The 24823-nt window shown below is 39.5% G+C and overlaps 1 protein-coding gene across 13 annotated transcripts in view; it reads left to right on the top strand.

Moving 5' to 3' along the window:
- ARHGEF9 (Cdc42 guanine nucleotide exchange factor 9) overlaps nt 1–12177 on the top strand; it is a 378000-nt gene extending 365823 nt beyond the window's left edge. For 12 of the 13 annotated variants that reach the window (XM_074391854.1, XM_010351684.3, XM_039475468.2 and 9 more), the window contains 2 exons: nt 2313–2381; nt 8906–12177. In XM_074391854.1, coding sequence (XP_074247955.1) covers nt 2313–2381; nt 8906–9087 — 251 coding nt within the window. In that variant the 3' untranslated portion in view covers nt 9088–12177. The remainder of the gene's footprint in view (nt 1–2312; nt 2382–8905) is intronic. The other variant, XM_039475471.2, reaches the window with a different exon arrangement.
- Nucleotides 12178–24823: the final 12646 nt, after the last annotated feature.

Here is a 24823-nt window from a genome sequence, read left to right as displayed (position 1 = left end):
TTAATATACAATGTCCTGATTTTTTAATGGTCACCATTCTAACTGGCATGAGGTGGTATCTTGATGTGATTTTGATTTGCATTTCTCTAATGACCAGTGATGATGAGCATTTTTTCATATGTCTTCTTTTGAAAAGTGTCTGTTCATATCCTTTGCCTACTTTTGGATGGGTTTGTTTGTTTTTTTCTTGTAAATCTGTTTTAGTTCTTTGTAGATTCTGGATATTAGCACTTTGTCAGATGGCTAGATTGCAAAAATTTTTTCTCATTCTATTAGTTGCCGGTTCACTCTAATGATTGTTTCTTTTGCTGTACAGAAGCTCTTGAGTTTAATTAGGTCCCATTTGTCTATTTTGGCTTTTGTTGCCAGTGCTTTTGGTGTTTTAGTCATGAAGCCCTTGCCTATGCCTATATCCTGAATGGTTTTGCCTAGATTTTCTTCTAGGATTTTTATGGTGTTAGATCTTATGTTTCCGGAGTTAATTTTAGTGTAAGGTGTCAGGAAGGGGTCCAGTTTCTGCTTTCTGCACATGGCTAGCCAGTTTTCCCAACACCGTTTATTAAACAGGGAATCCTTTCCCCATTGCTTGTTTTTGTCTGGTTTGTCAAAGATCAGATGGTTGTGGATGTGTGGCGTTGCCTCCAAGGCCTCTGTTCTGTTCCATTGGTCTATATCTCTGTTAATTATAAGTTATTCTATTATAAAGACACATGTACAGGTATGTTCATAGCAGCACTGTTTACAATAGCAAAGACCTGGAACCAACCTAAAGGCTGATCAACGATAGACTGGACAAGGAAAATGTGGCACATATACACCATGGAATACTATGTAGCCATAAAAAAACGATGAGTTCATGTCCTTTGTAGGGACATGGATGAATCTGGAAACCACCGTTCTCAGCAAACTGACACAAGAACAGAAAATCAAGCATGTTCTCACTCACAGGCAGGTGTTGAACAATGAGAACACATGGACACAAGGAGGGGAGCATCACACACTGGGGTCTGTTGTTGGGGGCAAGGGAGGGACAGCGGGAGTGGTGGGAAGGTTGGGGAGGGATAACATAAGGAGAAATGCCAGATGTAAGTGACGGAGGGATGGAGGCAGCAAACCACATTGCCATGTATGTGCCTATGCAACCTGCATGATCTGCGCATGTACCCTAGAACATAAAGTACAATTAAAAAAAAATAAAATTTCCTTTTTAGTAATTTTTAGACATTTTATAACTTCAGGAATGGTTTCCTTTTGATCCAGGGTTTATTCAGAAGACTATTACATTGGGTGCAGTGGCTCATGCCTGTAATCCTAGCATTTTAGGAGGCTGAGGTGGGAGGATCACTTGGGCCCGGGAGTTCAAGGCCAGCTTGGTAAACACAGGGAGACCCCATGTCTACAAAAAATAAAGAATTTAAAAAATGGTTAGCCAGGTCCATGTGGTGGCACAAGCCTGTGGTCCCAGATACTCAGGAGGCTAAGGTCAGAGGATTGCTTAAGGCTGGGCTGTCAAGGCTGCAGTGAGTTATGATCATGCCACTGCACTCCAGCCTGGGTGACAGAGGAAAAAAAAAAAAAAAAGACTATTACTTCCAATGTTTCAGATGAGGATTCTAGTAATATTAAGTAATATTATGATGTCTCTCTTTCATTAAGTAAGCTGTCCTTTCTGTTGTGAAGCTTGTCAGATTTTTTTTTTTTATCCTGAAGTTTGGGAATTCCACTAGTCAGTATCTAGGTGTGCATCTATGCATGCCCATCCTGCCTAGGGCTTAGCAAGACCTTTTCTTCTTTCCACAGTAAGTATATATATTTTTTCCCTTAGCCAACTTTTTTGTTACTTCTTTATTACTATCTTCCATTTGATTTTTTCCCTCCTTTTGAAACTTTTATTATTTACATATACATCTTCTGTTTGAGTTATATCTTTTGGCTCATTATGTCCTTTTCTTTATAATTTTGCTTTTGGTTACAAAATATTTCTTTGACTATGCCATGCTTTATTTAACCATTCTCCACTTAACAGGCTCTTAGCCCATGTTCACAATTCTTTTTTTGGCTCTCTATTCTGTGATGTGCAATTTTATAGCTAGGTTTTTGTTCAAGTTTGTGACAGATTTCCTTAAATTCCTAGAAAGGAATTACTAGGTTAAAGGGAATGACTTTTCTTTTTCTTTTTTTAGGGGGAGGGGGATTTCAAGATTTTTTGTTATGTCTTACCAAATCTTGCTTACAGAAAATGTTTACTTATTTATACACCTAAGAAGAGTATGTGTTTCTCATTTTAAAAATCATATATTTTTCTTTTTTAGGCTTTGAAATTTCTGAAAATCAGAAGAGGCAGGCTGCAATGACTGTGAGAAAAGTTCCTAAGCAAAAAGGTAAAGCTGTCTTTACCTCCTCAGCCCCACTGACTCTCTGTGAAAGACTATGGAATCATAAGCTACATGCTTACATGTTCGTAGGCTCATTTCTGTGCTGAGGTTTACTTGGGGGTAGTGGAGGAATATTCAGGTCCCTAGGTGTCCTTGATGACAGATAGCAAATGATTTTAAATGCTTAAGGCTAAGGAGTGAATCATACAGGGTACTTGTGTCCAAAGTGTCCAAAGATAGCTCATTGAGTACAGCAAAAAATCAAACCTCTGTTTATTTTTATTTAAAAATAAGGGAAACTTTACTCATAATTTAGAGGCAGATGGACAATAATGTGTGTGTGTATATACACACACATACACACACACACACTTAATAAGTATAAAGAGATTATTCAGCTTTCTGTCACTGGTCTAAGGACACGTGCCAAATCAGGAGCCCCAAATCACAATAAAGAACCTCAAACTGATCCAAGACAAAAGATTCAGACATTCTCTCTTTCTGGTAACCACAAGCCAAAGTACTTAAGAAAAGATATCTTGCAAATCAATTTAAATCTGAAGTAAAGCTTTAGTTTCTCTTTTCTCATGAACCAAAACAAAACTATGATGCTCAGCCAAACAAAGGGAAGGAACTACTTTCTGCTTATTAGAATACCTATTCATTATCAGTCACTTTATATAAGTTCTTTCATTTCATCTTTATGGTATTCCTGAGAAGGCGGTCACTGCTAACTCTATTTGTTAGATGAGGTTGCTGAGGGTCTTTGAGTGAAGTAACTCTGAGCTTAATTCGGCTTTACTCAGAGTTCACTGCTTTCTCCTCTCTATCTCAGGGTCCTGATGATGCCCCATGCTTGGAAAGAAGAGTTTAGTTTTCTGTCTTGCCTCAATTACTGACAGCTGCTTCTATTACTGATAGCCATTTTCACTGTCCCCAGGGGTAGGCAATCTTAATGAGACCTTACTTTCCCCAGGCCTTTCCTTCTGTTTTCTCAGTGGGCTTTGTTGTACTGAATGAGTCACTATCCAAAATGATCAGATTCAGGTATCCTGAAATTTCCATGTGAAGCTCCCTTTTTTTTTTTTTTTTTTTTTGGAGACAGAGTCTCACACTGTCACCAGGGCTGGAGTGCAGTGGCGTGATCTTGGCTCACTGCAACCTCTGCCTTCCAGGTTCAAGTGATTAGCTGGGATCACAGGTGCCCACCACCACCTACTGCTAATTTTTTTTTTTTTTTGTACTTTTAGTAGAGACGGGGTTTTACTATGTTGGCCAGGCTGGTCTCAAACTCCTGACCTCATGATCCTCCCGCCTCAGCCTCCAAAGTGCTGTGATTACAGGTGTGAGCCCCAGCACCTGGCCTAAAGCTCTTTTTAATTGAGGCTGAAGGCCTGTGAATATTTTATTTCCAGTTAAGCAGTACCCCTAGGTCTGCTGACTAGACATGTCTCCCTTTCAACTGCGTATTCTAGCTCTTGGGATGCCCTTATTGTCTCTTTTCCTCATCATGGGAATACGATTCCCCTTATATAGGGAATTAAGGCCAGCCTTAATTAGCCACCAAAAAGTTGGTAGTTAATTTAAGGTTGTGAATTAATTCCCAACCTTTTGATTGCTATAATAACATGTGACAGACAGTGTTAGAAAGCAATCTGGAGATAATGTCAGTAAGGATCTGACCTGTATTAACAGAACTCTGTAAGATTTTGCTCCAATTCCTCAGACAGAGATGTGAGTAGAAAAGAGCCCCAGCCACCTGAAGAGTTTTCAGGCTGCAAAAGGGATACTGTCCTAACAGCTTGTCATTGTCTCCTGGATGCTCTCAGTTCCTGAACTTCCTCACTCTGATTTCCTCGACTTCCCTCACTGTATTAGTCAGAGTTCTCTAGAGGGACAGAACTAAAAGAATATCTATCTGTCTATCTATATACAGTATCTATCTATCTATCGATCTATCTGAGTTCATAGAGGAGTATTAACTCATGATTGCAAGGTCCCACAATAGGTCATCTGCAAGCTGAGGAGCAAGGAAGTCAGTTCCAGTCCCAAAGCTGAAGAACTTGGAGTCTGATGTTTGAGGGTAGGAAGCATCCACCATGGGAGAAAGATATATCCTGGGAGGCTAAGCCAGTCTAGTATCTCCACGTTCTTCTGACTGCTTTTTATTCTGGCCATGCTGGCAGCTGATTAAATGATGCCCAACCAGATTGAGGGTGGTCTGCCTCTCCCAGTCCACTGACTCAAGTGTTAATCTCCTTTGGCAACACCCTCACAGATACATGCAGCAACAATACTGTGCATTCTTCAATCCATTCAAGTTGACACTATTAACTATCACATCTACCATGCTGACCTTTATGGTACTCCATTATCCCAGCCCAGGTTCCTCAAACATATCTGAGACTGACTTGTCTTTTCACTGAGAACACTTCAAACAAAAGAATATCCACAAAGCAACCAGGAGTCGATTAACCAGAGGATAGCCCTGCTAACTCATGCCAAGCATTGTGGTCACAGTCCTTCCCCACCCTATGTAACTCCAGGCTATTCCTTTTAGGCCCTCTCTTGTCTCCCCGTGTCTAAATACTAGTTTAGTTGAACAGATTGCTTCTTTCCTTAACAGCAATTCTAAAGTCTTCAAAGAAAATCATTTAGTTTCTTTCTTTTCTTTTCTTTTTCTTTTTTTTTTTTTTTTTTTTTTTTTTTGAGATGGCATTTCACTCTTATCACCCAGGCTGGAGTGCAATGATGTGATCTCAGCTCACTACAACCTCTGCCTCCTGAGTTCAAGTGATTCTCCTGCCTCAGCCTCCCAAGTATCTGGGATTACAGGTGCTTACCACCACGCCTGACTAATTTTTGTATTTTTAATAGAGACGGGGTTTCACCATGTTGGCTAGGCTAGTCTCGAACTCCTGACCTCAGGTGATCTGCCCACCTTGTCCTCCCAAAGTTCTGGGATTACAGGCATGAGCCACTGCGCCTGGCCTCATTTAGTTTCAAACCTCCCAGGATTACTACAAATCTCCTCTCTTATTTTTATTTTTTGTCTTCAAGACTCTCCTAGTCCAGGGCTGTGGTAACTGATATATTTTGAGATGCTATACATGTGGAAGTGGTTCTCAAATGTAGGAATGTATTAGTTACAACAATATGTACATGGGAAGAGCAAGAAGAGGTTCTTTCAGATAATCATGAAAGCTAGCTTCCTTGACCTTTTCAATGACCCATCACAGGAAGTGAGGGGCATTGTTAAGAGCTCTCCAATGCAGATGTCATTAGGTAGGTAACTACTCTAGTGTCCCCTCCCAACCCTATCTGTGACACTGGGACATTATCAACTCTACTGCTCTGGGGGAGGGGGATCCTGGCTGAAATAACAGTATAGAATCCCAGATCTAGCTCCAAGAATGGCCTTTTCACTTGACCTTTGTCTTTCACACTGCCTTGGTTTTAAGAATTGATATACAACTTTGTGAAAGTTACATGCTAATTGCTGGTCCATAAACCTAATTCATTTGGCCAGTATAGAGCTCCCCATGTCTAAGAGCACAGACTTCATCTTCAGAGGCTTTGGAGCCAGCATAAAATCAAATGAGTCCCCTAGAATAGCTAAAATGATCTCAAAAAAGAAGAATAAAACGTGAGTAATCAATCTACCCAGTTTCAACACTCATTATATAGTTACAGCAACCAAGACAATGTAATTTTGGCAGAAGGGTGGACATGTTAGATCAATGCCACAGAACCTAGAAATAGACCTACACAAATATGCCCAGTTGATTTTTTATTTTTTATTAATATGTAATAATTGTACATATTTATTGAGTACATGTGATCTTTTGATACATGCATACAATGTTTAATGATCAAATCAGGGTAATTAGGATAGGATATCTGTCACCTCAAACATGTATCATTTCTTTGTGTTGGGAACATTTCAAATCTTCTGTTTTATTTATTTTGAAATATGCAATAAATTATTGTTAACTACTGTCACCCTACTGTGCCACTGAGCACTAGAACTTACTCCATCTATCAAACTGTGTTTTTGTATCCATTAATGAACCTCTCTTCATTTCCCTAACACCGTCTTTCCCAGCCTCTAATAACCATCATTATACTCCCTACCTCCATGGAATCCACTTTTTTTTTTTTTTTTTTTTTTTTTTTTTTTTTTTTTTTTTTTTTTTTTTTTTTTTTTTTTATGAGAGGGAGTTTCGCTCTTGTTACCCAGGCTGGAGTGCAATGACGCGATCTCGGCTCACCGCAACCTCCGCCTCCTGGGTTCAGGCAATTCTCCTGCCTCAGCCTCCTGAGTAGCTGGGATTACAGGCACGCGCCACCATGCCCAGCCAATTTTTTGTATTTTTGGTAGAGACGGGGTTTCACCATGTTGACCAGGATGGTCTCGATCTCTTGACCTCGTGATCCACCCGCCTCGGCCTCCCAAAGTGCTGGGATTACAGGCTTGAGCCGCCGCGCCCGGCCGGAATCCACTTTTTTAGCTCCTACAAATGAGTGAGATCATTCAATATTTGTCTTTCTGTGCCTGGCTTATTTCACTTAACATTATGAGCTCCAGTTCCATCCGTGTTGCAGAAAATGACAGGAATTCATTCTTTCTGTGGCTGAATAATATTCCACCATGTATATAGACCACGTTCTCTTCATCCATTCATCCATTGACAGATACTTTGGTTGATTCCATATCTTGGTTATTATGAGTAGTGCTGTGATAAATATAGGAGTGCAAATATCACTTCAGTGTACTCATTTCCTTTATTTTAGATAAGTACCCAGAAAAGATGGTGGTTATAAAAGTGTAACAACAGTGATCGTTGTGATGATGGAAATGCTCTATATCTTGACTACCCTGTTATAATGTCAATATCCTGGTTGTGATGTTGTACTATAGCTTTGCAAAATGTTACTATTGGGAAAACTGTGTAGAGTATACAGGATCTGTATTATTTCTTAAAACTGCATGTGAATCTGTAATGATTTCAAATAAAAGCTTTTTAAAAAAAAAAAATCCGTGTGGCCGGGCACGGGTGGCTCAAGCTTGTAATCCCAGCACTTTGGGAGGCCGAGGCGGGTGGATCACGGGGTCGAGAGATCGAGACCATCTGGTCAACATGGTGAAACCCCGTCTCTACTAAAAATACAAAAAATTAGCTGGGCATGGTGGCGCGTGCCTGTAATCCCAGCTACTCAGGAGGCTGAGACAGGAGAATTGCCTGAACCCAGGAGGCAGAGGTTGCGGTGAGCCGAGATTGCACCATTGCACTCCAGCCTGGGTAACAAGAGCGAAACTCCGTCTCAAAAAAAAAAAAAAAAAAATCCAATTAGTACTCACAAAACTCCCTAATATCTCTGTATTGTCTGTTGGCATTCAGTACCCTCACACTTCTGACACCACCTTGCAAAACTAGCTCTTAGAATCTGATCTTTCTCACTGAAGTGCCAATGGCTGATGATGGCTTAAATGATACTACTTCCAGGGTAATGGGATTTAGTCCTCAAGCAAAGGCAAACAAAGTAACTCTAATGCCGGAATTCCAGACCCTGAGTAGCAGATGAGGAAGGTATGTGGGAGCAGCAGCAAGAAGCCTTCCTGGCATGTCTGAATCATATGCTGTATGTCTCATTGTATTCTGCTCTGAATATAGATCAGGATTAAACTTTCACTTTAGGCCTCCAGGTTCCTGGAATCCTCCATTAATGTGGGTTTTGCTTTGATGGTTGCAAACCTACCTACAAATGTTGAGAAGGTTTTAATGTTAGTGTCATTTAAGCTATTCTGTTTGAAAGACATACATATACTCCGTCTTCCTTGCTCCCCATGAATTATACCTTCTAGTATTAAGTTTACTTTCTCTTTCACCTACTGATGTCAATCCCCTATTAAATGCAGGTTCATCACTCTCAACCCAGAACAGAACACTAACTTTATGCTTTTAGAACACTACCTTATGGTTTTAGAAAATTTCTCCCAGAAACTTATTCTGAAGTCAGTAGTTCTTAACCAGGCTCTTTTAAAACTTCCAAGGGGGTCTTAGAGAAAGAGAAAACCAAGACCGTTGGAGTTAAATGGAGTTTGTTGGGTTATTTGCAGGACCAAACCCTGCATAAGAGATTCTAATCTCTTGGAAAGAGCTCTGAACTGAGAAGTCAAAGAATGTAGGTTCTGACCCTTGCTTTGTCACTAACTTACCATGTGACTTTGAGTATGACATTTCTTTTTAGACATCAATGTTCTCATCTGTAAAATAGATGATAGAAACACCCCAAATTTCTTTGATACCTGACTAGATGTGGAAGTGTGTGGGGTTGCAGTAATAGCTATGGTATTCCAAAATCTGCTTGAAAGAGGAATTATCTCCTTAGATGATTCGTAATTCCTGTTAATACAATCTAAACCAGTCTGCCTTGAGTTGTCTGCCCAGAGTGGTCACTGGGTAATTTGAGAAGCACTTTGTTACATAACTTAACACTCTTTCCCTTTGATCTCCTATCTACTCTAGGTGTCAACTCTGCCCGCTCAGTTCCTCCTTCCTACCCACCACCACAGGACCCGTTAAACCACAGCCAGTACCTGGTCCCCGATGGCATCGCTCAGTCACAGGTCTTTGAGTTCACCGAACCCAAGCGCAGCCAGTCACCATTCTGGCAAAACTTCAGCAGGTTAACCCCATTCAAAAAATGATATCTACAGGGAGGCAGATAATTTTAAAATAAAGTAAATAAAATTATATTTATAGATGGACCTTTTTTCGGAGAAGCACTGTTGAAATTTATACACACACACACAGAGAGACCCTTGACTGAATATACACACACACACAGACACACACAGACACGCACAAAGAGAGAGAGAGAGAGAGAGAGAGAGGGAACAAAAGCATTTTCTGTTGTTTTGGGGAAATAAAATCTGTGGTTGGTAGGAAGACACATCAATGACTTCCAGACATGTGATCCCGTCTTAAAAGTTTTTTGTTTTTACCCTGTCCCTCTTCCCTTTGCTTTCAGAAATTGACATTTCTAGTCATTCCTTTTCTTGTTAAAATAATCTCTTTGCTCCCCTGTGATTCCTTGACTTGTCATTATTACCATAGATGTGTTTGTATTGTTTTTTTCTCATTTCTGATGATACTAATGTTGATGCATTTTTAATTCTATTTGATGTGGTAGAGTTGGGGGGGGTTGGGTTTTTTTTCCCCCTCTTTTACTTTTCATTGAGGAAGGGGATGACCTCCTTTCTCCTCTCCCTCAGCCGATTATTTGCAAAATTTCCTTCAGCCCTGCAGTTCCCCCCAAATGACCTTTTTCCAGTATCCTCTGTCCTCAGTCATGCCAGTCTGGACATGTTCTGTTCTGGCCTGTGATATAACTGCTCAGTATTCCTATTGCTTTTACTGTGTTTTAGGTACTATGGAGGGATCAAACACCCAAATAGAAGCAAGGGAGTTTCAGACTATAATGATGCTGGAGTGGACTTCTGTTTAGGGAACATTTTGCATTTGGGCTGTTTCTTCTATCACTGGGGGTTCTCATGTTGCAACACTGCTGGGTCATTGCAATTTTGCATCTAAGAGTTAATTTGAGCTAGTTATTCTCTTTTTTCAAGCCACTTTTGTTATAGGTATCCTCCTAGGCCTGTCTCTCCCTTAGCCAAAAAGATCTGAACTGGAAGCAAAGAAGTTGAGACTCTACCTCCCAGGGGAGGGATTTACCTGCCTCCCAGTACCAAATCGGTTTAGGGCAGGGATCCCTAAAGCAGTCAGTTCAGTGTCCTAGTTGTTTCTGCTCCCATTTACAGATGTTTGGATAGCATTGATAGGAGTATGGAGGAGTTTAAGACAGAGTTCACTTGACCAAGATCATCGGCTACCTTCAAATTATTGACTTGGATAGGGTCCAAGACCATTAGTAACCTTTTACAGGAAAGAACAGGGATGGGCATGGAAAGAGATAGCCTTGATCCACAGTATTGTACCTGCATTTTCTACCACCCCAAAATTGTGTGACTTCTCCCATTGTTAACAGATTGCATGGACAATCTTACCTGGCTTCTTTCCCTCTCTCTTACTTCTTTCTCCTGCCATCCTAGCACATGAGGATTTTTGTTATTGATATAGTTAAAGCTGTTCTGGCACTCAGAGAAGGCCCTGTTTCCAACATCCTCTCATCCTCTCATCCCAGGACATTTGGGCAAGTGAGTAAGGGCCCAGGGACTATTTTCCCTCTGAATAAGCAGTCTGAGGAAGGGACTCAAAAGTGAACCCTCAGGCTCACTTTTGGCCAGTTTTCTGCTTCGGAAAATCTAATTTTTTTTCACAGAGAGGCAGACTTCCTATGGGTGTAGCAGTACCTGTTTTTCCTCCACACATGGCCCTTTTCATGGTTAGACCTCGAACAGCAAAAAGAATGGGGCATAAAGGAATAAAGATAAACTCTTCTGTGGAGAACAAGCCACTTAGTGTGGAATCTGGTGATTGGGAGTCTGTCTTAAACCCCATGGGAGAAGACTTTATCATGAAAGGACCTCAGCTTACCAACCAGCAGCCGTAACTGTGTGGAGGCTTCAGCAATAGCTAATATGTTTACTGCTCTATGCCTCCTGATCCAGACCAGACATTGCCCAGCCTGGGAATCCTTTCTTTGTGGGAATCCAATTATAAGCTATTTAAGCTTCTACTCTATCACAACCAAGTCAGACTTGTATAATAAGTCAAAGATGAGCCTGATCTGGGGAGAGGGCCAGGGCTCGGGACTGGCCATCACTGTTCAGCACATGACCTAACTACATAAACCTCCATAGCAAGGGACCTGGTGGCTAGCACCCAAGCTAAAATGTCCTCTCTGGCAAACAGAGTGTTTTGGTAGCTGTGCAGGCCTCTCTTTAGTGTACCTCTTTTTTCTACTTTGCACTCCTCCTCACTAGGCTTGGCCTTGACATGCTTCTCCGGGGGTTGGCAGCACACCAGAAGGGGATGCTTGGTCAAGTCTCTGGGCCTACATTTTTTGACTAGGCCCTCTCATTTCTTCCCTCCTTGGGGCTTGTACCCAGGGCTCCAGGATCAGGGATGTTACCTCTCAACCCTCATTTCTCCTCTACTGAACCCACTGGCCTCATGAGATGCCAGTAATTTGTGAACAACAAGAAATCATCTCCCCATTGGTTAGAGTATTCCCTCAGTCTATAGCATCAAAGCAGACCAGTGGCCAACAACCCCAAGGGGAGCTCAGTTAAATACCTGGGTTCAGTGTCCAAACCTGTTGTGTCCCAACAGCAATGGCAACCCCAAGAATTCTGTAATCCTCCCATTTCCGCATGATCCTGAGCTCCCCTTTCCTCAACTCAACGAGGCTGGGATTTGCTCTCCAAAAAGCCTTGCTAATGTGTTCTATGGGACCTGCTGTGGGAAGTCCTAGGACAGACATCTAATTATTCTCTCTTTTTTTCTCCCCTCTCTCTATGTGTATATTTCTAATGGATCTATAAGAACAGCAACAAGAGAGTTCTAACAATCCTAGTGTGAAGCCAAATAGTGATCTTTTAGTGCTTTGGGGATGGGGTGGGCTGGGGTGGATGGATGGGCAACAGTGACTTTGATTACCCTTGCTGCTCTGCATTTGCCAGTTTATTCTTTTGTTTCTCTTATCTGACTGTTTGACTCTGTCAAACAAGTGTCAAAGTTGTGTGTTAAAAAAATGTTTAACAAAAAAAAATGTTGTAATGACACAAAGCCTTATGAAAATATTTATGGAGTTCAATAAAAGAAGTAAAAAGTCACCTCTGGGCATAACTCTCATTCCATTTGTGTGTGTGTGTGTGTCTGTGTGTGTCTGTGTGTGTCTGTGTGTGTGTGTTTTGCCAATTGTGAAATAAAGGGAATTTGCCTTGTGTGGGGCAGCTTACCTCAACCCTGTCTTGACCTGCCAACCCTGCTGTTGGATTCCTAGGCATCCAATGGGCTGCCTGTGACTTTCCATTAGTTTTCTGGAAGAGTGAACCACAAGGACTGTGTTTGATCCTGTAATCCGGGGCAGTCAAATGTCATTATGAATGGGACTATCCTTCATGTTACGCAGACTTAAATGTCCATTTCTGACCTTGCCACTTTTCCCTATGGCAGCAAATGCAATACTGGCCCTGAGCCCTCATGGAAGCTTAAAGGCTGCCTTTTGAACCCATCCAGAGACCATATCACTTAGGAATTTGCAAATCCCACTTCCTTCCTAAAGCCTTTGATCCTATCTTTTCAGAGGTAGCAGTATTCCTTATCTGTTCCTCAGAGTGGGTGGAGTGACCTTAACTATTTCTTCTATCATGGTGTCATCTGCATGTAGATGTTCCTTGCTGTCAGTAGGCCTCTGTGTGGTATCTTATGCTCCCTGTGGGAAACCCAATAATAGAGGTTCCTTTCTGACATTGCCTCACCTGCCTTTCTCCAGAGCAGCTAAACAGTGACCCCAGTAAAATGCATATTTACTAAAAGGGTCCAGATAATTATTACAATCTGTATAGTTGGAAGGGGGAGCAGATGTTCAGCCTATGGATTAGAATGTGAGCCCTGTCTGTTTTGGCCTTCAGGATGCCCCCCACCACTTCCAGGATTTGATTTAAAGAACGGATAATTAAACCCTCCTCTCTTTCACTAACTGTTCCCCTTTCTCCATTTCTTGGCTCTCCTTATTTAACGCCTTCCTCTGCTATCACCATCCTTTCCCTTTTCCCTAGCGTTTGTTATCTCTCCACACCAAAATCAACAGGACTTGGCTCTCAGCAGTCCCTCCTGTATCTTGCCAATTTTAACCTTCCCAATTTCCAGAAATAAATCTCAATTACCTCCTGCAGAGGAAGAGGGCAACATCTGGTCTCAGTCTTCCCTGACTACTTTCCAAGAGCACTAGAAGTGGGGAGACAAATGGTGGGGTTGTTATACTCTGAGATACACTAGGTTCTTTCCTAAGGTACCTAAAATAAAACACCTCTTATCAACATAAGAATCATTTCTGAACACCCCCTGTGATGGTTAATACTGAGTGTCACCTTGATTAGATTGAAGGATACAAAGTATTGATCCTGGGTGTGTCTGTGAGGGTGGTGAAAAAAGAAATTAACATTTGAGTCAGTTGGCTGGGAAAGGCGGACCCACACTTAATCTGGGTGAGCACAGTCTAATCAGCTGCCAGCACAGCTAGAATATAACCAGGTAGAAAAATGTAAAAAGAGAGGCCAGGTTACATCTTTCTCCCATGCTGGATGCCTCCTGCCCTCAAACATCATACTCCGAGTTCTTCAGTTTTGGGACTCAGACTGGCTCTCCTTGCTCCTCAGCTTGCAGACAGCTGTTGTGTGACCTTGTGATCATTAAATATTAACTTTAATATTTAATAAACTCCCCTTTACATATATATATATCCTATTAAACTCCCCTTTACATACATATGTGTGTGTGTGTGTGTGTGTGTGTGTGTGTGTGTGTGTGTATCCTATTAGTTCTGTCCCTCTAGAGAACCATGACTAATACAGATTTTGGTACCAGGAGTGGTTCTAGAGGAACACAATATTAAGGATAGAGTTCTTTCATTGGTTTGGGGTTTCTGGAGTTGACTGCTTAATACAAATAGGCCCCAAAATACTAAGGACTGTACTTTTGTGTGTGTGTGTGTTTTTTTTTTTTTTTGAGACAGAGTTTTGCTCTTGTTACCCAGACTGGAGTGCAATGGCGCGATCTCAGCTCACCGCAACCTCCGCCTCCTGGGTTCAGGCAATTCTCCTGCCTCAGCCTCTTGAGTAGCTGGGATTACAGGCATGCACCACCATGCCCAGCTAATTTTTTTGTATTTTTTTAGTAGAGACAGGGTTTCACCATGTTGACCAGGATTGTCTCGATCTCTCGACCTTGTGATCCACCCGCCTTGGCCTCCCAAAGTGCTGGGATTACAGGCTTGAGCCACCGCGCCTGGCAAGACTGTACTTTTAATAGTATGGAGAACACTAATAGTCCTTGGCATGAACTGTTTAGAGTTATGCAAAATAAATGCATTTGATACTCCTGATTTACCACTTGTGAGAGACAAGGAGTTTAGTGACTCTATACATAATACCTTTGACCATATGTGGAGAACCAAGGAACATAATCAAGCTGGTTGCTTCTAAGTACAGTGGACAAAGTGAGGAAACAAAGTGATGAACTCAACGGATTCTGACTCCCAGCTTCAGAAGCAGATACAGAGCCTCAAATCTGCTAAGATTGCCCTGAGTGAGAGTCTTATCTCCTGGAGAGAAAGAGTTGAAATTGGGGAAAAACAGACATAAGCGTCTATCATGCAAGTGACTGACCTGCAATGAAAGGTACATGTACAACCTCACCAGATGTCTACTGTTAAAGTGAGGACATTGATTGGAAAAGAATGGGACCCTGCAACTTGGAATGGTGACATGTGAGAGGACCCTGATGAACCTGGGGACACTGAGTTTGTAATCTCTGATGAACCTTTTTTTTCCAGAAGCAACAGCTTCCCTATTCCCAGTAGTGGCAACATCCCCTCCTTGGCCCATGCTGCCATCAGCCTTTCCACCTTTGTCTGAGGAGATCAACGCTGCACTGCCTGAGGCAGTTGACAGGCCAGATAATGTTGATTCTTCTCAGGAGCAACCTACAACACCCCTGTTCACTTCTAGACCTGTAACTAGACTAAAGTCACAGAGAGACCCTAGAGGTGAGGTTGAGAGTGTGACCCATGAGGAGGTGGGATACACTTGAAAAGAATTGCTTGAATTCTCTAATTTATATAAACAAAAATTAGGAGAACAGGCATGGGAATGGATATTAAGGGTATGAGATAATGGTGGAAAGAACATAGCATTGAATGAGGCTGAATTTATGGATTTTGGTCCATTAAGTAGGGAATCCGCTTTTAATGTTGCAGCTTGGGGAGTTAAAAAACAAAAAGGTTCTAATAATTTATTTGCTTAGTTAGCTGAAATATGGATTAATAGGTTGCCCACATGAGCGAGCTGCTAAGGCCTGCTCTCCCTTGGTTTAATGTAGAGGAAGGGATCCAGAGGCTTAGGGAGATTGGAATGATGGACTGGATTAGTCACTTTAGACCTACTCATCCCAGCTGGGAGGGTCCAGAAGATGTACCCTTGACCAGTGCCTTGCAAAATAGATTTGTGAGGGCAGCACTTGAATCTTTAAGAGCCCTGTAATTGCTCTTTTCTGTATGTCAGATTTAACAGTGGGAACCATGGTCACTCAACTACAAAATTTAAAGCAGGAGTAATTGTATCCTGAAGTGTCAGGGGCCAAGTGTTGGCACTCAGTCGTCAATGGCAAGGTAGGTATAGCTACTGCAATGGACAGCAGAGACGGCAGCAGTCAGAATAGTCTGACTCATGTAGAGGCTCTGGCATTGGCTAATTAACCACGGTATTCCTAGAATTGGCATTGGTAGGAAGCCTGCTGCTTTTTCCTTAATTTATATAAGGAGAAAACTTCAAGGTAGAATGGACAAAAGACTAATTTATAAAAACAGAATCACAGCAACCTCAGTCAATTTCCATACTTGACCTAGTTTACAGACCCAAAACACCTTGAATGAAGGCAAGGCTGTATCCCCTTGAGAAGGGACCCCACTTTATTAGTGACAATTTAGGCAGTGAATCTTTCTGTCATCCTTCTCCAAGGAGACCTCTGGCCTTTTACTAGGATAACTGTTCATCAGGGAAAGTTAAATGATCAGACATCTCGATAACTACTGGACACTGGTTCTGAGCTGACATTGATTCCAGGGGACCTGAAACATCATGATGGTTCTCCAGTTAAACTAGGAGCTTATGGAGGTTAGGTAATTAATGGAGTTTTAGTTCAGGTGCGATTTACGGTGAGTCTAATGTGTCCCCGGACTTTATGTTAAAAACCCTCAATAAACTAGGAATTGATGGAACGTATCTCAAAATGATAAAAGCTATTTACGACAAACCAACAGCCAATATCATACTGAATGGGCAAAAACTGGAAGCATTCCCTTTGAAATATGGCACTAGACAAGGATGCCCTCTCTCACCACTCCTATTCAATATAGTACCGGAAGTTCTAGCCAGAGGAATCAGGCAAGAAAAAGAAATAAAGGGTATTCAAATAGGAAAGAAGGAAGTCAAATTGTCTCTGTTTGCAGACGACATGATTGTATATCTGGAAGACCCCATCATCTCAGCCCAAAATCTCCTGAAACTGATAAACAACTTCAGCAGTCTCAGGATACAAAATCAACGTGCAAAAATCAAAAGCATTCCTATACTCCAATAACAGACTTAAAGAGAGCCAAATCAAGAATGAACTGCCATTCACAATTGCTACAAAGAAAATAAAATACCTAGGAATACAACTAACAAAGAACATAAAGGACTTCTTCAAAGAGAACTACAAGCCACTGCTCAACGAAATAAGAGAAGACACAAACAGATGAAGAAACATTCCATGTTCATGGTTAGGAAGAATCAATATTGTGAAAATGGCCATACTGCCAAAAGTAATTTACAGATTCAACGCTATCCCCGTCAAGCTACCAATGACCTTCCTCACAGAACTGGAAAAAAACACCTTAAACTTCATATGGAACCAAAAGAGAGCCTGCATAGCCAAGTCAATTCTAAGCAAAAAGAACAAAGTGGGAGGCATCACACTACCAGACTTCAAACTATAGTATAAGGCTACAGTAATCAAAACAGCATGGTACTGCTACCAAAACAGAGATATAGACCAATGGAACAGAACAGAAGCCTGAGAGGTAACACAACATATCTATAACCATCTGATCTTTGACAAGCCTGACAAAAACAAGCAATGGGGAAAGGATTCCTTGTTTAATGAATGGTGTTGGGAAAACTGGCTAGCCATGGCAGGAAGCAGATATTGGATTCCTTCCTGACACCTTACACTAAAATTAACTCCAGATGGATTAAAGACTTAAACATAAGACCTAACACCATAAAAACCCTAGAAGAAAATCTAAGCAAAACCATTCAGAACATAGGCATAGGCAAGGACTTCATAACCAAAACACCAAAAGCATTGGCAACAAAAGCCAAAATAGACAAATGGGACCTAATCAAACTCCACAGCTCCTGCACGGCAAAAGAAACAATCATTAGAGTGAATTGGCAACCAACAGAATGGGAATCAATTTTTGCAGTCTACCCATCCGACAAAGGGCTGATATCCAGAATTTACAGAGAACTAAAACAGATTTACAAGAAAAGAACAAGCAAGCCCGTTCAAAAGTGGGTGAAGGATATGAACAGACACTTTGCCAAAGAAGACATACATGAGGCCAACAAACATATGAAAACATGCTCATTGTCACTGATCATTAGAGAAATGCACATCAAAACCACATTGAGATATCATCTCACACCAGTTCGAATGGCGATCATTAAAAAATCTGGAGAGAACAGATGCTGGAGAGGATGTGGAGACATAGGAACACTTTTACACTGTTGGTGGGAGTGTAAATTAGTTTAACCATTGTGGAAGACAGTGTGGTGATTCCTTAAGGACTTAGAAATAGAAATGCCATTTGACCCAGCAATCCCATTACTGGGTATATATCCAAAGGATTATAAATCATTCTACTATAAGGACACGTGCACACGAATGTTCATTGCAGCACTGTTTACAGTAGCAAAGACCTTGAACCAATGCAAATGCCCATCGATGATAAACTGGACAGGGAAAATGTGGCACATATACACCATGGAATATTATGCAGCCATAAAAAACGATGAGTTTATGTCCTTTGTAGGGACATGGATGAACCTGGAAACCATCATTCTCAGCAAACTGACACAAGAGCAGAAAATCAAACACTACATGTTCTCACTCATAGGTAGGTGTTGAACAATGAAAACACATGGACACAGGGAGGGGAGCACTACACACTGGGGTCTGTTGGGGGGAAGTGGGGGAGGAACAGTCAGGGGTGGGCTGTTGGGGAGAGATAGCATGGGGAGAAATGCCAGATATAGGTGAAGGGGAGGAAGGCAGCAAATCACACTGCCATGTTTGTACCTATGCAAATATCTTGCATGTTCTTCAAATGTACCCCAAAACCTAAAATGCAATAAAAAACAAGCAAAAAAAAAATAAGAAAATTAAAAAAAAATGTGAAAAAAAAGACTGAATCTGAAGAATTAGAAAATACGAACATGTTTATAATTAGTACAGAGATTGAATAGGTAACCAAAAGCCTCCCCAAATGAAAAGGTACAAAAAAGGATTGTTTCACTGGTGAATTCTACCAAACATTTAGAGAAAAATTAACACCAATACTTTTCCAATTCATCCAAAAGATGAAAGTAGTGATAACTCTTCTAAGCTCAATCTATTACATTAGCATTACCATGATTCCAAGGACAGATGAAGACACTACAAGGAAAGAAAACTACAGACCAATAACCCTCATGAATATTGATGTAGAAACTCTCAACAAAATGCTAGCAAAATCAATTCTGCAGCAAATTAAAAGTACTGTCCAACACTCCCAAGTGGGACTTACTTCTGAAATGCAGAAATGATTTAACATATAAAAATGTATCAGTGCAAAACACCACAAAAATAGAATAAGAAATTTCATACATTATCATCTCAATGTATTACAAAAAGCACTTGACAAAATTCAACACCTGTTTATGAAAAAAATTTAAAAAAAGAAATAAAAAACTATCTCAACATAGTAAAGGAAGAAAAAGAAGTAAATTATATCTGTTTGTAGATTACATGATCTTACATGTAGAAAGTCCTACAGATTACACATATGCAAAAAATAGCTATTTCAACTAGTAAATGAATTCAGCAATGATGCTGGATAAAAAGTAAGGACATAAAAATCAGTTTTGATTGTACATACTAACAAGAAACAATTTAAAAAGAAAATTCCATCTATGATACCGTACTTAAGAATAAACTTAACAAAGGAGCCGAAAAATTACAAAATTACAAAACGTTGCAGAAAAAGATCTAAGAACACACCATTAAATGAGGAGATATTCTATTTTTATAAATTGAAAGACAATATTGCTAAGTTGACAATATTTTCTAAAGTGATCTATGGACTCATTGTAATCCCTATTAAATCTCAACAAGTTACTTTGCAGAAAAATAAAAATCCATTCTAAAATGCATATGGAATCCCAAGGTACCCAGATAACTAAAAGAATGTGAAAGAACAAATTTGGATTTCATTTCCTGATTTCATAATTCACTACAAAACTACAATAATCAAAACAGCATGGTATTCACATAAAGACAGACATTTTAGACCAACAGTAGTGAACCTAGAAATAAACTTTTACATGTATGACTAAATGATTTTCAACCAGGCTGTTAAATCCATTCAATGGAGAAAGGACTATGTTCTCAAGAAATTGTTTAGGAAAACTATTCACATGTAAATTAATAAAGTTCAACCTTAACTTACACCATAAAAAAATAACTAAGACATTAAATTTAAGAGCTAAAAATAAAAAAAATTTAAAAAACTCTTAAGAATCACAGAATAAAATCTTAATGACATTGGATTTGTCAAAGAGTTCATGAATATGAAATAAAAAGCACAGGCAACAAGATAACAATAGAAAATTTGATCTATATAAAATGTAAACCTTTTATACATTAAAAGACACTATTAGAGGAGTTAAGACACAACTTACAAAATGGGAGAAAATATTTGCAAATAATATATCTAATAAGGATCTAATATCCAGAATATATAAAGAACGTCTACAACAACAAAAAGTAAACAATTCAGTTAAAAATATACAAAAAACATTCATAGACATTTTTCCTAAGGAATTCAAATGAACAATAAGCACATGAAAAGATGTTCAGCATCACTAATTATTCTGGATGAAAGGCCTGAAAGTAAGAGCTAAAACTATGAAACTCTTAGAAGAAAACACAGAAAAAAGAATTTGACATTGGACTTAGCATTAATTTCTTGGATGATGTGGAAAGTATAGGCAAAAAAAAAAGACAAATTGGGCTACATAAAGATTAAAAACTTCTATGCATCAAAGGATATAGCACAGTGAGGAGGCAACTCACAGAATGGAAGAAAAGATTTGTAAATCATGTATCTGACAAGGACTTAATACCCAGAATATGTGAAAATCTCCTACAACAATTAAAAAAAAAAAAAAAAAGCAAACAACTCAACCCTCAACAGGGAAAAAACTTGAACAGGTACTAATCCAAAGAGGACACAAAAATGGCCAATAGATAAATGAAAGATGCTAAATATAACTAATTATTATGGAAATAAAAATCAATACCACAATAATATACCAACTCAACTCACACCCATTATGATGGTTATCAGAAACAAAAGAAAAAATAATGAGTACTGGTGAAGATATAGAAAAATTAAAACCTTTGTGAACTTCTGGTTCAAATGTAAAATTCTGCAGCAGCTGTGAAAATTAGTATAGAAATTCTTAAAAATTTAAAAATAGAATTATCATAAGTTCTAGCAGTTCCTTTTATGAGTATATATTTTTAAAAAATGAATGCACAATGTTAAAGAGATTATTTTTAAACCCATGTTTATAGCAGCATTATTCACAACAGCCAAAAGTTAAAAACAACCCAAATGTCTATTAACGAATTAATAGATAAATAAAAAGTAATATATACATACAAGAGAATATTATTCAGCCTACCAAGTTACTACTGACCTTCTTCACAGAACTAGAAATAACCAATTTAAACTTCATATGAAACCAAAAAAGAGCCCACATAGCCAAGAAAATCCTAATTAAAAAAAATAAAACTATGTTGCAGGCATCAAGATACCTGACTTCAAACTATATTCTAAGGCTACAGTAATCAAAACAGTATGATACTGGTACCAAAACAGAAATATAGACCAATGGGACAGAACAGAGTCCTCGGAGGCAATGCCACACATTTACAACCATCTGATCTTTGACAAACCAGACAAAAATAAGCAATGGGAAAGCATTCCCTGTTTAATAAATGGTATTGGTAAAACTGGCAAGCCATGTTTTACCTTGTGTAATTCAAAGCTGAAACTGGACCACTTCCTTACACCTTACACTACAATTAACTCCAGATGGATTAAAGATTTAAACATAAGACCTAACACCATAAAGTCTCTAGAAGAAAACCTAGGCAATACCATTCAGGACATAGGCATAGGCAAGGACTTCATGACTAAAACATCAAAAGCAATGGCAACAAAAGACAAAATAGACAAATGGGATCTAATTAAACTTAAGAGTTTCTGCACAGCAAAAGAAACAATCCTTAGAGTGAACCTGCAACCAACAGAATGAAAAAAATTTTTTTTCAAACTACCCACCAGACAAAGGGCTGCTATCCAGAACTTAAACAAATATACAAGAATAAAACAAATGACTCCATCAAAAAATGGGCAAAGGATATGAACAGACACTTCTCAAAAGAAGACATTTATGCAGCAAACAAACATGAAAAAATGCTCATCATCACTGGTCACTAGAGAAATGCAAATCAAAACCACATTGAGATACCATCTCACGGCAGTTAGCATGGCAATCATTAAAAAATCTGGAGGCAATGTGGAGAAATAGGAATGGTTTTATACTGTTGGTGGGAGTGTAAGTTAGTTTAATCATTATGGAAGACAGTGTGGCAATTCTTCAAGGATCTAGAAACAGAAATACCATTTGACCCAGCAATCCCATTACTGGGTATATACCCAAAGGATTATAAATTGTGCTGTTTTAAAGACACATGCACATGTATGTTCATTGTGACACTGTTTACAATAGCAAAGACTTGGAACCAACCCAAAATCCCCATCAATGATAGACTGGATAAAGAAAATGTGACACATATACACCATGGAATACTATACAGCCATAAAAAAGGATGAGTTCATGTCCTTTGCAGGGACATGGATAAAGCTGGAAACCATGATTCTCAGCAAACTGACATAGAAAAAGAAAACCAAACACTGCATGTTCTGACTCATAAGTGGGTGTTGAACAATGAGAGCACATGGACACAGGGAGGGGAACATCACACACTGTGGCCTGTTGGGGGGTGGGGATGCTAGGGGAGGGATAGCAGGGTGTAGGGTGATTGAGGAGGGATAACATTGGAAGAAATACCTAATGTAGGTGACAGGGGATGGATGCAGTAAGCCACGATGGCATGTGTATACCTCTGTAACAATCCTGCACTATCTGCACATGTAGCCCAGAACTTAAAGTATAATTTAAAAGAAATAAAAATAAAAAGGGATATTATTCAGCCATAAAAAGGAATAAAATCCTTTCACACACTATAACATGGATACTTATTAATGACATTATGTAAAGTGAAATAAACCAGTCACAAAAAACTAATGTGAAGGCCGGGCGCGGTGGCTCAAGCCTGTAATCCCAGCACTTTGGGAGGCCGAGGCAGGTGGATCACGAGGTCGAGAGATCGAGACCATCCTGGTCAACATGGTGAAACCGCGTCTCTACTAAAGGTGCAAAAAATTAGCTGGGCATGGTGGCGCGTGCCTGCAATCCCAGCAACTCCGGAGGCTGAGGCAGGAGAATTGCCTGAACCCAGGAGGCAGAGGTTGCGGTGAGCTGAGATCGCGCCATTGCACTCCAGCCTGGGTAACAAGAGCGAAACTCCATCTCAAGAAAAAAAACAAAAACAAACAAAAAAAAAAAAAAAAAAAAAAACAAATGTGTAATTCTATTTATGAGATACATTGAATAGTCGGATTCATAGAAACAGAAGGCAGAATGGTGGTTGCCAGAAGCTGGGAAAAGGAAAAATGGGGAGTTACTTTTTAATGAATGCAGGTATATAGTAATGCAAGATGAAAATAACTCTGGAGATGGATAGTAGTGATGGTTACACATCAATATAAATGTACTTAATGTCACTGAAATGTAGGCTTTAAAATGGTTAAGATGGCATATTTTATGTTGTGTATTTTACCACAATTTTAGTTTTTAAAATTTTTAATTATTTCAGGTACATAATAGTTATATGTATTGATGAATACATATATGTATTCAAAATAAGAACAGCAGCTACTTTGCTGAATGGCTCCCTCACAACGTGAAAACAGCCATCTGTGACATCCCACCCCGGGGGCTAAAAATGTCGGCCACCTTTATTGGTAACAACACAGCGATCCAAGAGCTCTTCAAACGCATCTCTGAACAGTTTACAGCTATGTTCAGGCGCAAGGCCTTCCTGCACTGGTACATGGGCAAGGGCATGGATGAGATGGAGCTCACCGAGGCCGAGAGCAACCTGAATGACCTGGTGTCAGAATACCAGCAATACCAAGACAGCACAGCTGAGGAGGAGGAGTTTGAGGAGTGTGCGGAGGAGGAGGAGGTAGCCTAGAAGCTTCCTTTTCTAGGTAAAGGGGTAAGCAGTGTGGATTTTTTTAGTGTGTTATGATAGCTGTTGTCACTACACACTTGAGTCTTGTGATGTTTTGATACAGGCATATGATGTGCAATGATGAAATCTGGGTAATTGTGGCATCCATCACCTCAACTATTTATCATTTATTTGTGTTATAAACATTGCACTTTCACTCTTTTAGTAAACTTTTCATTTTTTTAAAATAAAAAAATGCTAGAAACTCCTTCAGGCCAACGTACTGTAAATTTAAATTAATGTTGACAATTTTCTAGAAAAATCTACCTTACAAAATCTGAATAAAAAAAGAAAAAATAGAAATTGTGCAATAACTATTTGTAGTTGGATTGCTAGCTTAAAATCTGTTCTTGTCAATCAGGAGTAGATGGTTTTGCAGGGGAATTCTGTTAGACACTGAGTGATAATGTTGATCTCATATAAACTTTCCTCAAAAATAGAGACACTATTTTTAGAGATATTATTGATATTTAAAAAGCTGTACATATTTAACATTTATAAAATAATGAATTTAGAGATAAGTATACACTTGTGAAACAATCTATGCTATAAACCTAGGTATCACTTTCAAAACTGTCCTCTCATTCTCTTATCTATGACTATTATTATTTTGTGATAAGGACACTTAACATACTATTTACTTTCTTAGCAAATTTTTAAGTATACAATACAATAATATTACCATAATTGTACAGTAGATTACTGGGATTGTTTTATCTTATATAATTGAAATTTTGTACCCTATGACTAGTATCTCCCCAATCCCCCCCCCCCCAGTCCCTGGCAAATCACTTTCTGATTTAGTGAGTTTGACTATTTTAGATTAATTATGTGAGTGGTATCATATAGTATTTGGCCTTCTGTGTCTGACTTATTTCACTAAGCGTACATTCCTCCAGTTTCATCCATGGTGGAGCAAATGTCAGGATTCATCAATGAACATTTAGGTTGCTTCCATGTCTTAGT

Source organism: Saimiri boliviensis, chromosome X (assembly GCF_048565385.1).
Source record: "Saimiri boliviensis isolate mSaiBol1 chromosome X, mSaiBol1.pri, whole genome shotgun sequence".
Lineage (NCBI taxonomy): Eukaryota > Metazoa > Chordata > Mammalia > Primates > Cebidae > Saimiri > Saimiri boliviensis.
The sequence above is the reverse complement of the archived record's forward strand: the minus strand, read 5'-3'. Positions and strand labels throughout refer to the sequence as shown.